At 45.0% G+C, this 17,178-nt stretch overlaps 1 protein-coding gene across 2 annotated transcripts in view; it reads left to right on the top strand.

Annotated features, from left to right (window-relative positions):
* Dgkg (diacylglycerol kinase gamma) overlaps positions 1 to 17,178 on the top strand; it is a 188,301-nt gene that overhangs the window by 39,678 nt on the left and 131,445 nt on the right. For both annotated transcript variants that reach the window (XM_034515695.2, XM_034515694.2), the window contains exon 3: positions 8,091 to 8,167. In XM_034515695.2, coding sequence (XP_034371586.1) covers positions 8,091 to 8,167 — 77 coding nt within the window. The remainder of the gene's footprint in view (positions 1 to 8,090; positions 8,168 to 17,178) is intronic.

Below are 17,178 nucleotides of genomic sequence, written 5' to 3'. Positions count from 1 at the left end.
AAGCCAATGGAGGCACCTCAAAGACTGAGCTCTGAATGTGGCAAACAGGAGATCCCAGGGCTGGTGGGGACAGTTGGGGATGCTGAGGATAAAGGTGGCAATGGCCCTCCAACAAAGAGGCAGCTCCTGTCCTCACCAAGTAAGAGATGGTGCTCAAACAATCACATCTTCACGGGGCAGGTCTTAAGAAGGCTGGAACTGGCCTTGCAAGGCTCAGCCCCGGCCTGCATGGATTTCCTGTACAATTCTTTCACTCAGACACAGGCTGGGAGCCCTGTAGAATGTGGGAGGAGTTGGAGAAAGAACTAGAAGGCCAGCCAGGACCCCTTGCAAGGATTCTTCTGAGAGACATGGGGTACATAGAGGAACTCTAGGCTGCAGCTCTGACTTGGGAATTGGGAATCTGTAGAAAAAGCAGCAGGGGGTGGGGGTGGAAGAATAAAGGCACTTGAGAGATTAGAGTTAGGAGAGAGAGAGAGAGAGAGAGAGAGAGAGAGAGAGAGAGAGAGAGAGAAGACAGAAGTTTAGGGCCAGGGATTCCAGAAGGCAAAAGAGTCAGAAAACAGAAGAACTAGAAAAATAACCAGTTTTTTAAAAGAGCTCAGGAAGCCAAGTGGTGGCGCATGCCTTTAATCCCTGCACTCAGGAGGCAGAGGCAGGGGGATCGCTGTGAGCTCAGTGGTCTACAAAGTGAGTTCCAGGACATCCAGGGCTACACAGAGAAATGCTGTCTCAAAGCAAACAAACAAACAGAGCCCAGATGTGTGGGGAGTGCTGGTGCACACCTGGAATCCCAGGGTGGGATGCTGGATGGGACGCCCTGATGGTGTTATAACAGGAAAGAGGAAAAAGGCTAAAATTCTTGGAAAATGATTAATCCTTACAGGAAACCTTGAAAAAGTCACTTTACCAGTTTCAGATGCATTCTGTTGTTCAGTCAGATCGTATCGCCATAGCAACCACTCTCTCACAACCACATAAACAGGAGCCTTACAATAGCAAAATGATGAAGGACACAGCCCAGAAACTGAGCTCTTTCACAGGTGGGGCTAGGGAAGAGGTGTTCTCCACTTGTGTTACATAAGCTCACACCTCTGGAGGCCTTCTGGTAGGAGACGCTATCTGAAAGCTGCTCCTGGAAACACCAATGCGGATCTATACATGAAGTCAACCACACAGGAGCACACGTCTATACTTGAGTCTACTGTGAGGCATCTGTGAAGGGTGTTTATCAAGAAGCTACTGTACTGTTAAGAAATTTTTATTACAAAATAAAAGCCAACTGTAGCCCTGGCTCTCAGGAAGTGGTTACAGGAAATGCAAGATAAATGCCAGTCTGGATAACATAGCTGATTTCAGGCCAGCCTAGAATACAGAGCATGACTCTGTCTTGATGTAACAAACAAACAAATGGAACACAAGTTCCTTCTGTTTCAGTTTGACTTCAAGAAATAAGTGTCTACTAGAGATAATCAATCCAATACATAAATGGATGGATGGATGATAGATAGATGATAGATAGATAGATAGATAGATAGATAGATGATAGATAGATAGATAGATAGATAGATAGATAGATAATAGGTAGATAGATGATATATAGATAATAGATAATAGATAATAGATAGATAGATAGATAGATAGATAGATAGATAGATAGATAGATAGACAGATACACATGTAGATAGATAGGTAGATATGCTTGTGTAAAAGCGAGTCAGTGCCCTCTACCAGGCTTCCCCGTCTGCTCTGTGGTCCAATTCCTCCTCACTAAAGTGACTATATTGGATCCTGATGCTGGAATTACTATGGTAACATCTTCCCTCTTCCAGCCCCTGCAGAAAGCTCTGCTTTGGTTGTTCTTGGTTCCTTGGAAGAACTGCAAGGATTATTCATACATTCCAGCCTTCTCTTGGTGTCCCCCATTGCCACCACTCCTCAATCAGGAATTACCTAAAGTCGTTTCGGTATTTAAAATATATCTTCCTGACCTCCACCTCATGGTCTTTTCTGAGTTGTGAGAGGTGAGCCTGAACTGTTAGCCCATCAACTGGGCATTGCTGGATGCCAAGGTGAGGGCATCCAACATGGGGCTAACTGCTGTCATTGCGTGTGGGCCTTGGTCCAGATCTCCAGAGTGAGAACCTCAGTTTCCCCCAGATCCCAGGCAATTCCTCTGCTCACTACAATTCAAGCAACTGCTAGGAATCCTTGAAGAATGGAGAGTTTGGTGCCTTTAAATTTCACTTTAAATTTCACTTTTAATTCACTTTTTAAATTTTCACTTCTTTACGTGGATTTTCAGATTCACTTTTAAAATGTTGATTCATAATCAATTCCAAGTGTAACTATAGTGTTCACAGCTAGAACACAGCCTATAAACTTTGGGGTTCTGGTCCAGGTAGTGAAGCTGATTTTCTGCTGTCAACAGTCTCTGGTTGGTCGGCTTGTTCTCACAGAGAACATCCTTGCCCCACAGCTACATAGCCAATGCTCTGGGAACAGAGCCAGTTTCTTTTCTTTTAAATAGTCTTTAACTTTTCTTAAATGCCAGGACTAGATGTTTAGTTTAGGTCCCAGTTTTCCTGGCTCACAAAACATAAGGAATAATCATGGTTTGAATTTTTCTGAAAGCAGTTGTACCATCTACACACCTGACTTGGAGTGGATCTCTCTGCTCATGGCTTGGCCAGTTTATAAAACTTAGTCCGGCCTTGCCAAGCAGCTGAATAATTTGACTCCCTGGGTGGAGTTCTTTGGTACTAGCCCCTTAAACAATGGAATTTGTCTGCTGCACACATAGCAACTTCAGACTTGCCACAGTTGTAAGCTTTGTTTTCAGTAATTATCCAACAAGACCAGCTACTTCTCAAAGTAGCCCTCTCTGATAAGAACATAGCCAGAAGGCAGAACAATGGTCCTCGAATGGCTTACATTTTAATAGATTAGGAAGCTTTCCAATATATTATTTGCCAAGCAACCCAATGGATTAACAGATCTTGAGACCAGGTTTTGGTACATATAGGAGCTGCCCAGTTGGCTCTAACATGCATCCAGATTTCAAAGCCACAGTCCTAGAGTTTTAAAGGGACATATCTCCTGACTCAGCATTCATCTACTGGGTGAAGCTGACAGCCATGATATAATCACTTAGGTAAGTTAAACAGAAGGAAACAAGAGGAACACACCTCTTGCTCTGTGGGCCCTTGACAGGATCACTCAAGTTAATAAACTTCTTTCTGTCCCTCTCTCCAACATAGGAATAACTGTTGCATCAGAAACTGGAACTGTTGCAGTTACTAACACAGAGTGCATCTGATCAACCCACAGCCAATGGGAATTGTTGCCAGCATGGTAGACATGGCCCTATTTGCTATACTCAGAAATGCAACTTTACGTCCTCTGAGTCTGTGCTGGCACTATGACACAGGGTTTGGGAAGGGAGGTCTCTGCTGAGGTTACACTCCTAGGCCCACAATAATGGCTGAAATAAGACAAGGGTTGTTTCAAGAAAGCCTCTTGCTGTAACCACTCCTTCCTTATGGAAAGAGAAATCTCCTGAGAAGCAATGGCTAGAAAGTGTCAGAGGACATCAAGAGACAGCAATGAACCCCCACATTAGACAATTGGATTGTTCTCTTTTTAAGAAGTGTTGCAGTGCGTCTATAAAAGCCCTGTCCTGGCTAATTTTATGTCAGCTTGACACAAGCTATGGTCATCTACAAAGGGGGGACCCCTCAATCCCCTCTGCTTCAGCTCCTGCCTTCAGAATTCTTGCTTTGACATCTAGCCCTGACTTTCTTTAATGATAAGGTATGACTGATCAGGGCGCATAAACCAAATAACGAACCCTTTCCTCTCCAAGTTGCATTTGGTCGTGGTCTTTACAACAGCAATAAAAAGCTAACAAGACAACTCCCCATAGGGAAAAGTGAAATCATTTGTGAGAAGGGAGGCTCTAATGGGAAATTAGTCATAAATAGTTAGATGGTTCAAGAGATTTATTTTCATTTAATCTTAGGATTTGATTAATATCTTAGGGTAGCTTTCTCAATTTTTTTTTTTTTTTTTTGGTGATGTTTTTTTTCGAGATGGGGTTTCTTTGTGTAGCCCTGGCTGTCCCGGAACTCACTCTCTAGATCTGCCTGCCTCTGTCTCCTGAGTGCTGGAACTAAAGATGTGTGCCACCACACCTGGCTTTGTTTTTCTTTTTAAGATCTTGTTAAGTGTAAAGCTTGATAAGTATGTATATATGTATGTATGTATATATGTACACATATAAGTATCACAGCAGGTTTTGAAAATAGAACCATAACACTTCACGGTCAAAATACTTCTGCTAAGTTGAACTTGGGAGTTTTTTAATGTGGGAATGATATCAAAGAGTATGGGTTCTATTGAAATTAACCCTTGATTCCCAACTAAAATACTGAGTTTATACTGTCCTTACAGAAGGCACAGTAGGGTATCTACTTCTCATTGTTTAGATCTGGGCACTTTAGCTGAGTTGAAAGCAAGATTATAAAATGCAGACTTTCCCTAAATTATACAGCTGCCTGTGCCATAATGAAAATGTGCCGGGAGGGTGACTGCGCTCTGGCCTACTCTCAGCTCTCTTCAGGTTCCAGAGTGGGCTTTGGAAAATAGAGTCCAGGCTGGTTGCTCCGCCATTCAAAACATCTGTAAGGATTTTGAACCAATGAACTTCCATTGGCATTCAAGAACCCCATAGATCTGGCCCCAATGTACTCTCTGATTGTAACTTTTCCTAGGTGTTTAGGGGAGTCCTTCATCTTGACTCACTCCGTCTCTTCTGGGAAGAGTCCTTTAACTCATATCCACCTTTAAATTCTTTACCCAGGCCAGGAGAGGCAGCCCATGCCTTTGATCCCAGTACTTCGGAGGCAGAGGCAGGTGGATCTCTACAAGTTAGAGTCTAGCCTGTCTACACAGAGTTCTAGGACAGCCAGGACTGTAACATACAGAAAATCTATCAAAAAAAAAATCAAAAACAAACAAAAAACCCAAAAAACAAAAAACCAAACAAGCAAACAAAAACAAAATCTTACTCAGGTGCTCCAGATGCCAGGGTAGCTCAGAAGCAGCCCCACCTAAGCCTCAGTCTCAGCTTGGCTTTATTTCTTGTTCATTTGGTGCCAGCCTTGCCACCACAGCAATCACACTTGACCTTGTGCTAGCCAATATTTGCTATGCAATAATGAGTATTGCTGAGGAGAAAGATCACAGACTCTTGAGCCAAGCATACATGAAAATCCTTGCTCTTGGGAAAGGCACGTGGTTTTTATGAGTTTTAACTTTGCCGTTTGTAGAGTGGAGGAAGTACTTCCTTATTTATATGAAACTCCCAGAAGAGTGTTTGAGAGAGTTCACAGGTAAACATCCTCAACAGGAAGCACTACCCACCACCGCACTACTTAACCCTTTTCCCCACCAGCCCTTTTACAGTGCCTGGAAACCTCTTACTACCCACAGTGCTTTCTGAACTGAATGGAAGCAACCCATTCTGTTGGCATCTGCTGCTTTGATCTTACTGAGCTATTAGCTTTTCAACATCTGTTTTGAGTTTCAGAAAGAAATTTCCATTTTTAGGCAACAGCAGCATTTCTGTGTAGCATTTCAAAATGCTTCAATCCTGCAGTGATTATAACTTCTGCCTGATAGACTCCCAGTCAGCAAAACCACAGAGAACAGCCCAGCCCATGTAGGATCCTTCACTGGGATGTTTAAATAGATGCAATAATGAAGCTTGAAGAAGCTTTTAATTACCCACAGTTCCTGGAGGCAGAAGCAGCACAGGTCATAGAAACACTGGTTTCTTTCACGGTCTGCTGTGGCAAACCACACATGCACACTTGATGCATTTTTATGACAATTATTGATTCCTTTTATCCTCGGTTTTTACAAAATTCTTGCAAAGCAGCAACCGGTGATTTCCCTGTAGTTTCTGAATCTCTTTAAAGATTTATTTTCATCTCATGTCTATGAGCATTTTGTCTGCATGTGGACAGCGCTCTTCAGTGCTGAGCTGTCTCTCCAGCCCCTTCTGGATTATTTTCTATAGATAGTGCAACTTTTAAGTCACCATGCTTCCTGAATACCCTACGTATCCATTTCCTCTTCTGAGCAGATGTCACCTCCGGGGAGCAGTGAGGGGAAGATGCAGAGGTCACTCAACTTCCAGAGGGAACTTCTCACTGTCAGAAATACGATAGAGCAGCCATAGAAGATCAAACCAAGCAGGTTAATTGTAAGACATAATTGAGGTTAATTTTTTCTGTCAGGATGAATAACTCAGTTCTTTCCATTAAGATGGGAAATAAAAATTAAGGAAAAGGGAACAGAGTGTCAGGATTGCAAAGCTGGAAGAAACCGCCTTCGCCTCGGTGCAGTGTTTCAGCACCAAGGGCAGAGCCTTGCTCACCAGTGCTTCCCGCTGAATATAATAGATGAAGTGTTTTTCTTCTTGGGGGGGGGGGCGGAGTAGGGGTGGGGTGGGGTAGGTGGGTCTTTATATGCTTTATTGTTGTTTTGAAAAGTGTGGGAGGTTTGTTTGTTTGCTTGCTTGTTTATTTGAGATGGAGTCTCTGAGTGCAGGCCAAGTTGTCCTGAGACTCTCAATTCTCCTGCCTCAGCCTCTCAGGTCCTGAAATTACAGGTGAAACCACCACACTCAGCTCAAGATGTTGTTTGGGTTGGGTTGGGCTGGGTTGGGCTGGGTTGGGTTGGGTTGGGTTGGGTTGGGTTGGGTTGGGTTGGTGGATATTTTGATACAGTGTCTCACATACTCCAGACCGAGTCAAACTCACTATGTAGCCAAAGCTAGCTTGATTCCTGACTGTTCTGCCTACCTTTCCTGAATGATAACAAGGTTTTTAAAGTTTGGAACTTTTACTCAGAAGCCAAGATAGTGGTAGAAGCTTGTAAGCCCAGCACTGGGATGGCAGAATTCAAGTCACCCATGGGTACGTACTGAGTTAGAAACAAGCCTAGAGAAGCAGCCCTAGGGTACTTGAGACCATGTCTCAAAAATAAATAAATAAATAAATAAATAAATAAATAAATAAATAAATTCCACTCAGATGATTACAGTCATACACGTGTTTTATGTCAGATCTTTTTTTTTCTTCTTTTTTTAACTTGGAGAAAGAAAAACATTCTCTGGCCCCCAAATCAAATCGTTGAGGGAAGGAAAGGGGTCAAAAGGAAGCAGGAAGAATAAACGTAAATAAATTCAGCAAGTCCATTTTTATTCTTAAAATACACAATTCAAAGAAAGGGTCAAGAAAGACAGGTAATAAATAATAGACTGCTGTATGATGATGCTGTAACAGAGTTGTGTGCCAGCCATGCTGGAGCCAGGGGTTGAAAAAACTGCCCAAGGGCTGGTTTGACAAGGAGCTGACTGTAGACAGGACACTGGATATTGAGGGAATTATGAAAAGCAGAGAAAGATGCTACGGGAGAATATACAGTATGTCTGGAATGTTCTGGAAATACCTTGTATGACTAAAAATCAGGGAAAGTGGTGAGAGAATTGGGTAAATCAGATCACCAGGGGCTGGACCCAAGGGAAAGGGAAGACAGTTCTGTGAGAGTAGGAATCCTCTCAGATCCAGCCAGGATCTGATCACATGGGTGTTTTAGAAACACCAGGGGCTGGGGAGATGGCCCAAGGTTTAGAGCAGGGGTTAAGAACCTAAAATCAGTTCCCAGCATCCACAGCAGGTGGTTTAGACCACCTGTAGTGACAGCACCAGAGGATCTGACACCCCCTTCTGACCTACACACACACACACACACACACACAAACAGAGAGAGAGAGAGAGAGAGAGAGAGAGAGAGAGAGAGAGAGATAGAGAGAGGTGAGAGAGAGAGAGAGAGAGAGAGAGAGAGAGAGAGAGAGAGAGAGAGAGAGAGGCTGGGAACAGGGAAAGGATGTGAGAACAGACAGGACAGCCCTCCCTGTGGCCCTGCAGGATGCTTCATCATACTGTGGGAAGGCAGAATTTGCAGGTCCTGAGTTTTTTTTAGCAGCTTACCTGTTTTCCATTTGGATTGTGTCTCTCCAGATTCCTCCAAGAAGATAAAAGATGTATTGGCTGAGTTTAATGAAGGTGGAAGCCTCAAGCAGTATGACCCACACAAGGTAAGAGTATCTCCATTCCAAGTCTTTTACATGTGTCCCAGCCTTCCCCACTGTTGTCTTCACTTGCCTTGAAGACCTTGCTCTGAGACCTCTGTTCCCTGGCTCAAGCAAGCCACTCATGCCATCTGCCTTTGCCTTCCGTTCACATGCCCACGCTGTCCTACAAGACTCCATCATGATTATTTTGCTCATGGCCCTTGCTCCTCCCCCTCTCCTCATCCTCTGTTAACAACTGAGAAAGCAGAAACCAAACTCTTAGACAAGCTCCCTCAGCTGGGTGTCCTGTGCCGTCACTGTGGGTGAGCTGTCTGTACTCTGACGTGATTCTAATTCTGCTCCTCCTGTGTCTGGATTATTGGTGTGCATCAGGAACTCTCCCTAGCCTTTCCCCATTCTCCCTGTCCCTATGTTTCCCCCAGCAGTGTGCCTGTACACATTAGATTCTTCCCAGTGACACAAAGGACATTATTTCTCCTCTATTAAAATATTTTGATGTGCCTGTATGCACTGCCTCCAAGTTCTCTTTTACTTTCTCCAGAATCCTTCAAGCAGTGGGCACCGGCCATTCCTTCACTGATAGCACTAGTCAAGACATCATATCACTGAATCCCATAGTGGTGGCACTCAATGGCACGGGATGCAGTTTGTCAAGTCCTCCTTCATCCTCTTCATTTGATTCCAGGGTTTTTCTTTTTCCCCTGCCCTTGATATTTCCGCTTGAAAATTTCGCATGAGCTACAGGGATATCCCCGGTCTTCCCCTGTAAAACATGTTTTTCTCCAGCGGTCAGTCCATGACAACTCGATTAGCAATAGGCTAACAGCCTGAGTGACTAACCTAAGAGTACGTAATGATCATTGATTACAGTGCTTTACATTGATTACCCTTGCTCTCACTTCCCCATCCAATTCAGCAGAAAACTCCACTGCATCTACCTTTAAAAGAGATCCCCATCCCACTGCCTGCCCAGCTCCATGACCCGCTCCATCAGCACCCTCCGCTCAGACCCTGGCAGGGTCCTACAGGGCCCCCTCCCTCTTCTCCTGTCCCTGCAGTCCACTCTTCACATAGACCCTGTGTAGCCGGCTAGAGCGCGTGTTAGAGATGTCACTCTTCATTACCCCCAGTCCCCACACATGGCGACTAAACCTCCTCTGTTCTCAGTTTTCCTCTGTGTTACCCCCTGCTCCCCGTTCCTCAGTCCCTCCTGCCATATTAACCTCCTTGATGCTGGTGGACAGCTGGTGTTCTGTAACTTCAGCATCACTTCACTTGCCCTTCCTCTCCTGGGATATCCTCTGACACATTCTCTCTCTCTCTCTCTCTCTCTCTCTCTCTCTCTCTCTCTCTCTCTCTGTCTCTTCACCTCCTTCAAGTGGACATTTAAACCACCTTCCCAGTGAGGTGATTGCCACCGTCTTTACCCAACTGTGAAGGCTTCCTTCTTCACACTTCCTTCCTACCCTACTGTTTTGCTCTGTTTTCTCAGTGTTCTTCACCATCTGTCATGCTAACTAATTCACTTAATTAATGCCCTGTCTCACTCACTAGAATATATTTGCTCACTGCTTTGGTCTCCAGAATCCAGGAGAGTGTCTGGCTCCTAGCAAGCATTTGACAAATACGTTTTGAGTGAGTAAATGGATCTGAGGCCTCTTCCCATGTTGAGGTTCAAGATGTTGACATTTTGGGGGTATGCAGGCACTATGCTGGGCTCTGCAGAGGAGACAGAGTTCATGAAGCATGGTGTCTACCTTCTGGATTTCCACATTGCTGGTGGGGTTAAAATTATCTTTTAGGGTTAAGTTTGAGTCTCAGTCCTTGAATCATGTGGTTTTAGCCTTTGACCTCAGCCATCACCTAGCAATGAGTGTTAGTTGTTAGAAGTCCAACCGCAGCAAACAGACCACTCCAGACCACACGGTTCCAAGGGGGGTTGGTTTATTCAGGAGATAGGGCAAAGGTGGGGGGAAGAAGAAGAGAGACGTAGAGGCCGGCCATGACCACGTGGAGAGAGAGAGGAAGGGGGGGAAGGGGACAGAGAGGCAAGAGGGTAAGAGGGTAAGAGGTTAAGAAAGTAAGAGAGAGAGGGTAAGAGAGAGAGAGGAGGGGGCAAGCAGCCCCTTTTATAGTGAACCAGGCCTACCTGGCTGTTGCTAGGTAACTGTGGGGAAGAGCACACCTGGCTGTTGCCAGGTAACTGTGGAGGTGGAGTTTAGACAGAATACTAGCAGTGAGGTCTTCTATGATGTTTTATTGAATTTCAGTTCTCTCATCGGTGAACTGAAGCTAATGAGGACATTAAAAGTTTGAAGGTAGTTGGTGAGGGAATAAAAGGAGAAAATGTTGTGTAAAACACTGAATACTTTACAGGACATTTTATCACTTCACGCTATCCCCCTCCCCAGAATGTTTTATACCCTCCTTCCTTTCCCCTCTTCCTGGCTCAGTTTATGGAGACGTACTGGAAAAACAAAGTGACAGCTCAGTAGAACTAACTAGGGAAGAGGCTGCCAGGTACTTACTCACATTCAGTCAACAAACGTGGGCCAAGGTTTTCTCCACTGGCTGCCAGGAAGGGATCCACAGTGACTGTGTTCTCAAGGCCTACCTGAGAAGGGACTGGCCTAAAACACCAATCACTGGGAGAAAAAAGGTGGGAGGGTGGTTGACAGAACAGAAAGAGACCACACCTCTTCAAAGAGCATTCCTGAGGAGAAGCCATGCAGAGCACCAAAGAACTGGCTGCCCCAGCCTCCTGCTTCCAACTTCAAAACCAGGGAACAAAGGCTGGCAGGGGCTGGTAATCAGCCTGTCTGCCTGTGGGCTGATGTGTGGGAGGAAACAATTTGGTCAGGGCCACCACAGGGTATGAAGGCCAACAGGAGCTTTGAGAAGCTGGGAGCTTGTCTTTCACGAGTGTGCAGCCGCCCTCACACCCATCAAGGTTGGCCCTCTCTTTTTGTCTGCCTGGCCCTGCATCATCCCCAGGGGAGCTCTCTCTTATTCTCTCACACAGTGTGCTTGACTTCTGGTAGGTGTAATGTCACACCGTGGGGTTGGGGAAACAATGAGGGTGTCATTTCTCTTGAGCTTGATGGCTTCCCATTGCTAAAATGTCTTCGTGAGAAAGGAGTTAGCTGTGGGCAGGGGCAGGTTGCTGGAGACACCAGAACAGGAATGGAAATTTGCAGAATAGCAGGGCTGGCCATGGTACACGTGCCCTTGCCTTCGTAGCTAAGAGATCCTCTAGAGAGAAGAGCATCGAGTATCAGTGACAGCTAGAGAAATGGGAAACCCAGCAGAACAAACACGGGTAGTGGCTCGGTGGTACTCAGACACCAGGCACACGGTGTAGCTCGGCGATGTGTGATGGCTGAGAGCAGGCTTTCAGAAAGTGGGTTATAGCCTTAGCTCGCACTGTTGTCTCATGCCTGATACACAGCAGGTTCTCGGGCTTCCCTCCTCCCTCCAGACCTGGATCAGAGTGAACAGGACTTCTCAAAACAGGTTCCAGCAGTAGCAGTTGCCTGGTTGGTTGCTTCATGCATTTGCAGCTCCTGAGAGAACATGAATGATGAAGGTGTTGGTTGCTCACCATCGAGCCTCCTATTGGCTGGTGTCTAGTTTGGGCACAATACTCAACTCCTCCCTACCTGTTCACCCACTAAACATTTACCAAGCAGTCGCTGTTCTTGAGTGACGCTTGTACAGGACATTTTAACCTATATCTCACCTTTAGAGGACAGCACGATCACTCTCCCTGGCTCACTGATCTGTGGTGCTTGGAGGGAGTAGCTGGGAGCAGCACCCCACCAGCCCAGGGACCTGTGACAAAAAAGACAGGAGCCAAAGATCTGGCTTCTGGTTAGTCCTGCCTCTAGCGAGCTGGGACAAGTCACTGAATGTCCCAAGCATCCAAGGCATAAAAAGACCCAAGTCATCTGAGGAATTTCTGATACAAATGTTCAATGTTGATTCTAGGCCATTCTGTTTTCCAGAGAATGCTGGGGTTGGACCGTGAATGTGTAGACATGAATTTGCTCTCATAACTTTCTAAGGTCTCTTAACATGTGCCTGTTCCTGTGCTGTGGCACTCAACACTGCTGCCCATGCACAACAGTCATTGCAATACCTTTACTTGTAAACCTAGAACACTGAGTCTCTGCCTGACTCAGAGTGTTCTTCATTGGTGGCCAGCACTGTGCCTGGTCCTCAGAAGGCTGGTATGTATGTATGTAGTATGTATGTATGTATGTATGTATATATATATTTTTTTTCCTTTTCCCTCTCTCTTTCCTCCTCTCTTTCTCTGTGTATATGTGTCTGTCTCTCTGTCTGTTTTTACCTCTCTCTTTCTCCCTCCCTCTACCTCTCTCTCTGTCTCTCTGTGTGTATGTGTCTGGTCTGTGTCTTTATCTGTCTCTACTTCTCTCTCTCTTCCCCTTCCCTCCACCTCTTCCCATATATCCATATACACATATTTAGACCCCACATCATTATATCTGTCATTCCAGCAAGCCATTCCTTTGATGTACCAACTTTGAAGCCAATATCTATAAGGAAATATTTTTGATGAGTGGTTCTGGAAACAAACAAAAAAAAATGAGACATTCTCATTGTCATCCAGGAGCTCTGAATCTAATCTGAGAACATGTAACAACTAGCTATATTAATCCAGAACAGCATCCATGAGTTTCACAAGACAGGAACCAAAGTGCACATTAAAGAAATTTGGATGCAGGAAATCTCACCAGGTTTCAGGCAGAGGTGACACCTGAACTGGGCTTTGAAGTATCACTAGAATTTTAACAATTAAAGAAAGTCTTGGGTTGTGGAGCTTACTCAGGAAAAAAAAAAAAACTAGGGGACTGTGTGGACAGGATATGTAGTTGCACATGACAGGTAACAAGAGAAAATGATGGGCAAGGAGTTTGAAGTGATGCCACATCTAGGCTGGAGTGGAATTATAGAGAAGGTTCTGAGTTCCAAAGGTCCCAGAACACTCGTAAGTACCTAGGATGACTAAGTGGACTATAGAAACATTGCTTATCTAGTAATATATATTTGATCTTCTCTTCCCTTGGGCTCACCTGAGCTTCTTTTCTGTATGCGTGTTATGTCATATAATACAGGAGGTCAGTCATGCAGAAGCAGCTCTCAACTCTCCCATGGGCAGTCAAAAAGCCATGGAGACTTTTTGAGTAGGAAATCAATCTTCTCACAGTTGTGCTTTGGGAAAATCAACCTGATGGGCTTGAGTACAGCAGAAGGGAGGAATAACAGAAGGAAGTGGGAGCACAGATGCTGTCGGTGGTATTGCAGGGGCTGGAGGGATGGCTCGGCAGTTTAGAGCACTCGCAGAGGACCCAGGCTTTATGCTCAGCTTCCACATGGTGGTTCAGGACCATCTGTGACTCATGACTCCCCATCCAGGATGTCTGATGCCTTCTCCTAACCTCCATAAGTGTGAGGCACTTATACATATACATAAGTGTGAGGCACTTACACTTGACACACATATGTACATGCAGGTAAAACACTCAGACACGTAAGGTAATTCTTTTAAATAAGTAAGTTTTTAAGAAAAGAGGCACTGCAATGACCTGGCTGAAATCCATGAAAATGAAGTCAGGCTCTGGTAACGGCACAAGGGAAGTGGACCTGGAAAGGGTGTGTGTGCCTGTGTGGCAGGTACTGCAAAACTAATTAAAAAACTAATTAAGTGGAGTGAAGGGACAAGAACCAGTTCCAGGTCACTGAGAGGTCAAAGCTGAGTTTTGGAATAGTATCATTGGCATTAGCAGAAATGGCAGTCAGGAAAAGAATCCCACTGAAGGAGGAGCCAGAGAGGCTGAACTTGAGATCTCCTGGCCAGGCACTAATAATTGCTGAGGATGATGGAGATCATGTGCCTGGGAGTGGGGGCGGGGTTTGGCTGAGAGGCCTGGCCACAGCACGCCTGCAGAAATCTCCAGAAAACTCCATATCCATCACAGAGGGACTCTCCACACCCTGCTTGCTGTTGTGCTGTTCATAACAGCCAGACATCAGAACTAGCTTAGATGTCCACCAGCAAAAGAATGGGTAATGAAAATATGGACTATATGAACAACAGAATTTACTCAGCTGTAAGGAAAAATGACATTATGAAATATATAGGAAAATCGATGAATCTGGAAAATATATTACGTGAGGTGAAGCAGACTCAGAAAGACAAAAAAAAATTATACATTCTTTCTTATACACAGATCCAAACTTTCAGTGTTTGTGTGTATGAAATGAGGGATTATGAGGTTGGTGGTAGACTGTGAAACCAGATCAGAGATCTTAAGATGGAAATAAGAAGTGTTGAGAGACACATGAGAGGAAAGCAAAAGGCCTCACATGACATGGGGGCAGGGAGGAGGGGAGGGAGCACACACAAGAAGGCCAGGGATGAGGAAGAAAGGGATGAGGGAGAAAAGAGAGAAACAAAAAACAATAAAAACCAATTTTGTTTGAAAAAAGCCAGGTGTGGTGAGGCACGAGGAAGGCAGAGGCAGGTGAATCTCCGAGGATGAGGCCAACCTGGTCTAGTGTGAGTTCTAGGACAGCCAGGGCTACATAGTGAAACCCTGAGTCAAATAAAAGAAAAAGTGTCATAATAAAACCTAATTCTTTATATGCCAATTATAAGTAAGTGATAAAAGATAAATTTACTCAGACATATCCAGCCTGCTGCTTTTCTCCCCATCTCATTTCTGCTCTGGGAGACTTCACACTGGTGGCTTGCCATGGATCTTCTTAAGTCATCTTTTGGATTTGTTGGTTTTATTTGTTTTTTGCTATTGTTTGTTTGTTTTCCCACAATACTCTATTAGAGTTTGTTTAGCTAACCTTTTTGTTATGTTTTGACTTTTGGGACAGGGTCTCTCTACCTAGCCCTAGCTGTTCTGGAACTTACTATGTAGACTAGGCTGGCCTTGGGGATCAAAGGCATGGACCACCACAGCCAGCCACTAAACTTTCATTTTAATAACTGTTGGTTTTTTTTTTTTTTCAGAAACATTTCATTCTGATAGTTTCCATCTGGTGCTATCTCAAAACTGTAATTTAAACTGGTACTTGTCAGTTAAAATAGCACAAAAAGATAACGCAGACAAACTTTTAAAATAAAAGAATGAACAGCAAGGTCATTAGCAGAGATTCAGTTGAATCAAAATAGGGAACAAGAGGTATCAAAATAAAATCACGATGTGGGAATTAGCCTCAAGACGAGAGGGTAAAATTCTTCAGAGAGCTGAGTTGAGGATGTTCACAAAGGAGCAGACAACCGTGCTCGGGACCTCGGAGGAAGCAAGTTCACAGGCAAGAGGCAGGAACCCAAACAGAACAGAGTCCCGGGCAAAAGCAAGGCAGTGCAGGTTCTTTGCAGAAATTAAAGGTGAAGAGAGGAAGGATTCCCTTAGAACAAAGTGCTTGCTGGTAGGAGACAATCAAACGATGAAAGACACCATCAGAGACGGTGAGGATGGTGATACCTGGAAAGGAGAGGAGGTGACTGTGATGCTGTGTCCTGGGATGGAGCAAAGGATGTGAGCAGACAGGTGGGCTGTGGTAATGATACTATAGATATAGAGAGGGGCATGAAGTGGGAACATAAGGGTTCTTTGGAAAGTCAGTTGTGTCAGATGGTGTTTTGCTGCGGCAAACACGTGAAGGAGTGTTTACCTGAAGCGGACACGGGTGCAAGGATGTTCTGCTAAAGCATGCACATGAAAGGACACGTGATGAAGGATTCTTCACTAGCGACACACATGTATTGGTCTGCCTTCCATTGTGTGGTTGAGCTCCTTTTGTTAGGACTTCATGGAGAGAAATGTACCAAAAACGTTCTGGTGGTGCGCTGGCAGCTCAGGCAGATCGGCAGAGTGATGTCAGCTGAGACATCACGTACTGAGACAAAACCCAGGGTGAGGCCAGACCTGTGGAGGACACGTGGTGTTTGGAAGGAGCATAAATAGGACTGGACAGACAGTGATGGAGGCTGAAGCTGAGCTCGCTCACACAGCTCCCTGGTCTCGAGGCTTTGCTGATATCTGCTTCATTGAGAGAGGCATAGCCGAGAACTTTTCCTGGTGTTCCAGGTGATCCTGCTCTCTCCTGCTGACTTGTGCTGATTCTGTTGAGGCCTGACTGTTTCTGCTAGGTCATGCCACCACTGATGCTATGCCAAACTGGATTGCTAGTATATCCGTGAAGTGTTTGCAAGGAGATGGAGCTGCCACTACTGACCTGTAAACTGAATTACTGATTTCCTGACAACACAGATGAGATTTGCTCCAAAGAACCTTTCTAAACAGGTCCACTTACTTCCCCCATATCCTTTCTTTTCCACTACCTCTGGTGGCTGGTGGGCTAGAGGGGAGGTTAAAACATTAAAAAAAAAAAAAAAAAAAAAAAAAAAAAAACATTAAAAGTAGGCTTTGAAAAATTAAAGCTACAGAGACAGGCAGAGAATGCAGCGGAGACTCAGAGACTTGGGACAGAAAAGAAACACGGAGAGCTGAATAGCTGTCACAATAAATGTAACAAATCAACCATGTGCTGGGTCCTTCTAATCTGGACTAAGCAGAGATTGGTTGCGAGTTCCCAATGGAGCCCACACCTGACTCTGCACACGCAAGTCTGCTCCTGATTCTGGGAAGGCTTACTGAATCCCTAGAACTGAAAGGGGTTAAATGCTATCAGCGTTTTCCAGACAGCACCAAGTGGATTTCCAAATCAGGATCCTATTCTCCTGGCTGCTATTATGCACAGCAGCTATTGGGGCAGCACTTCTTCAAATGGTTTCCAGAAGCTTCTGTGATTTGATGACGCTCCAATACCATGAAAGTGCAAGCCAGCGATGACTCAGCGCGAACCGTTGTTGTCATTGTTGGTGAGTGCTTGCTGAGGGCCTGGATGCTCAGAGCCTGGGACCAGATGCCAGGCAGTTCTGAGAGAGACCCAACAGGGACAGGGTCTGG

Source organism: Arvicanthis niloticus, chromosome 12, assembly GCF_011762505.2.
Source record: "Arvicanthis niloticus isolate mArvNil1 chromosome 12, mArvNil1.pat.X, whole genome shotgun sequence".
Lineage (NCBI taxonomy): Eukaryota > Metazoa > Chordata > Mammalia > Rodentia > Muridae > Arvicanthis > Arvicanthis niloticus.
This window is presented reverse-complemented; position numbering and strand designations above follow the sequence as displayed.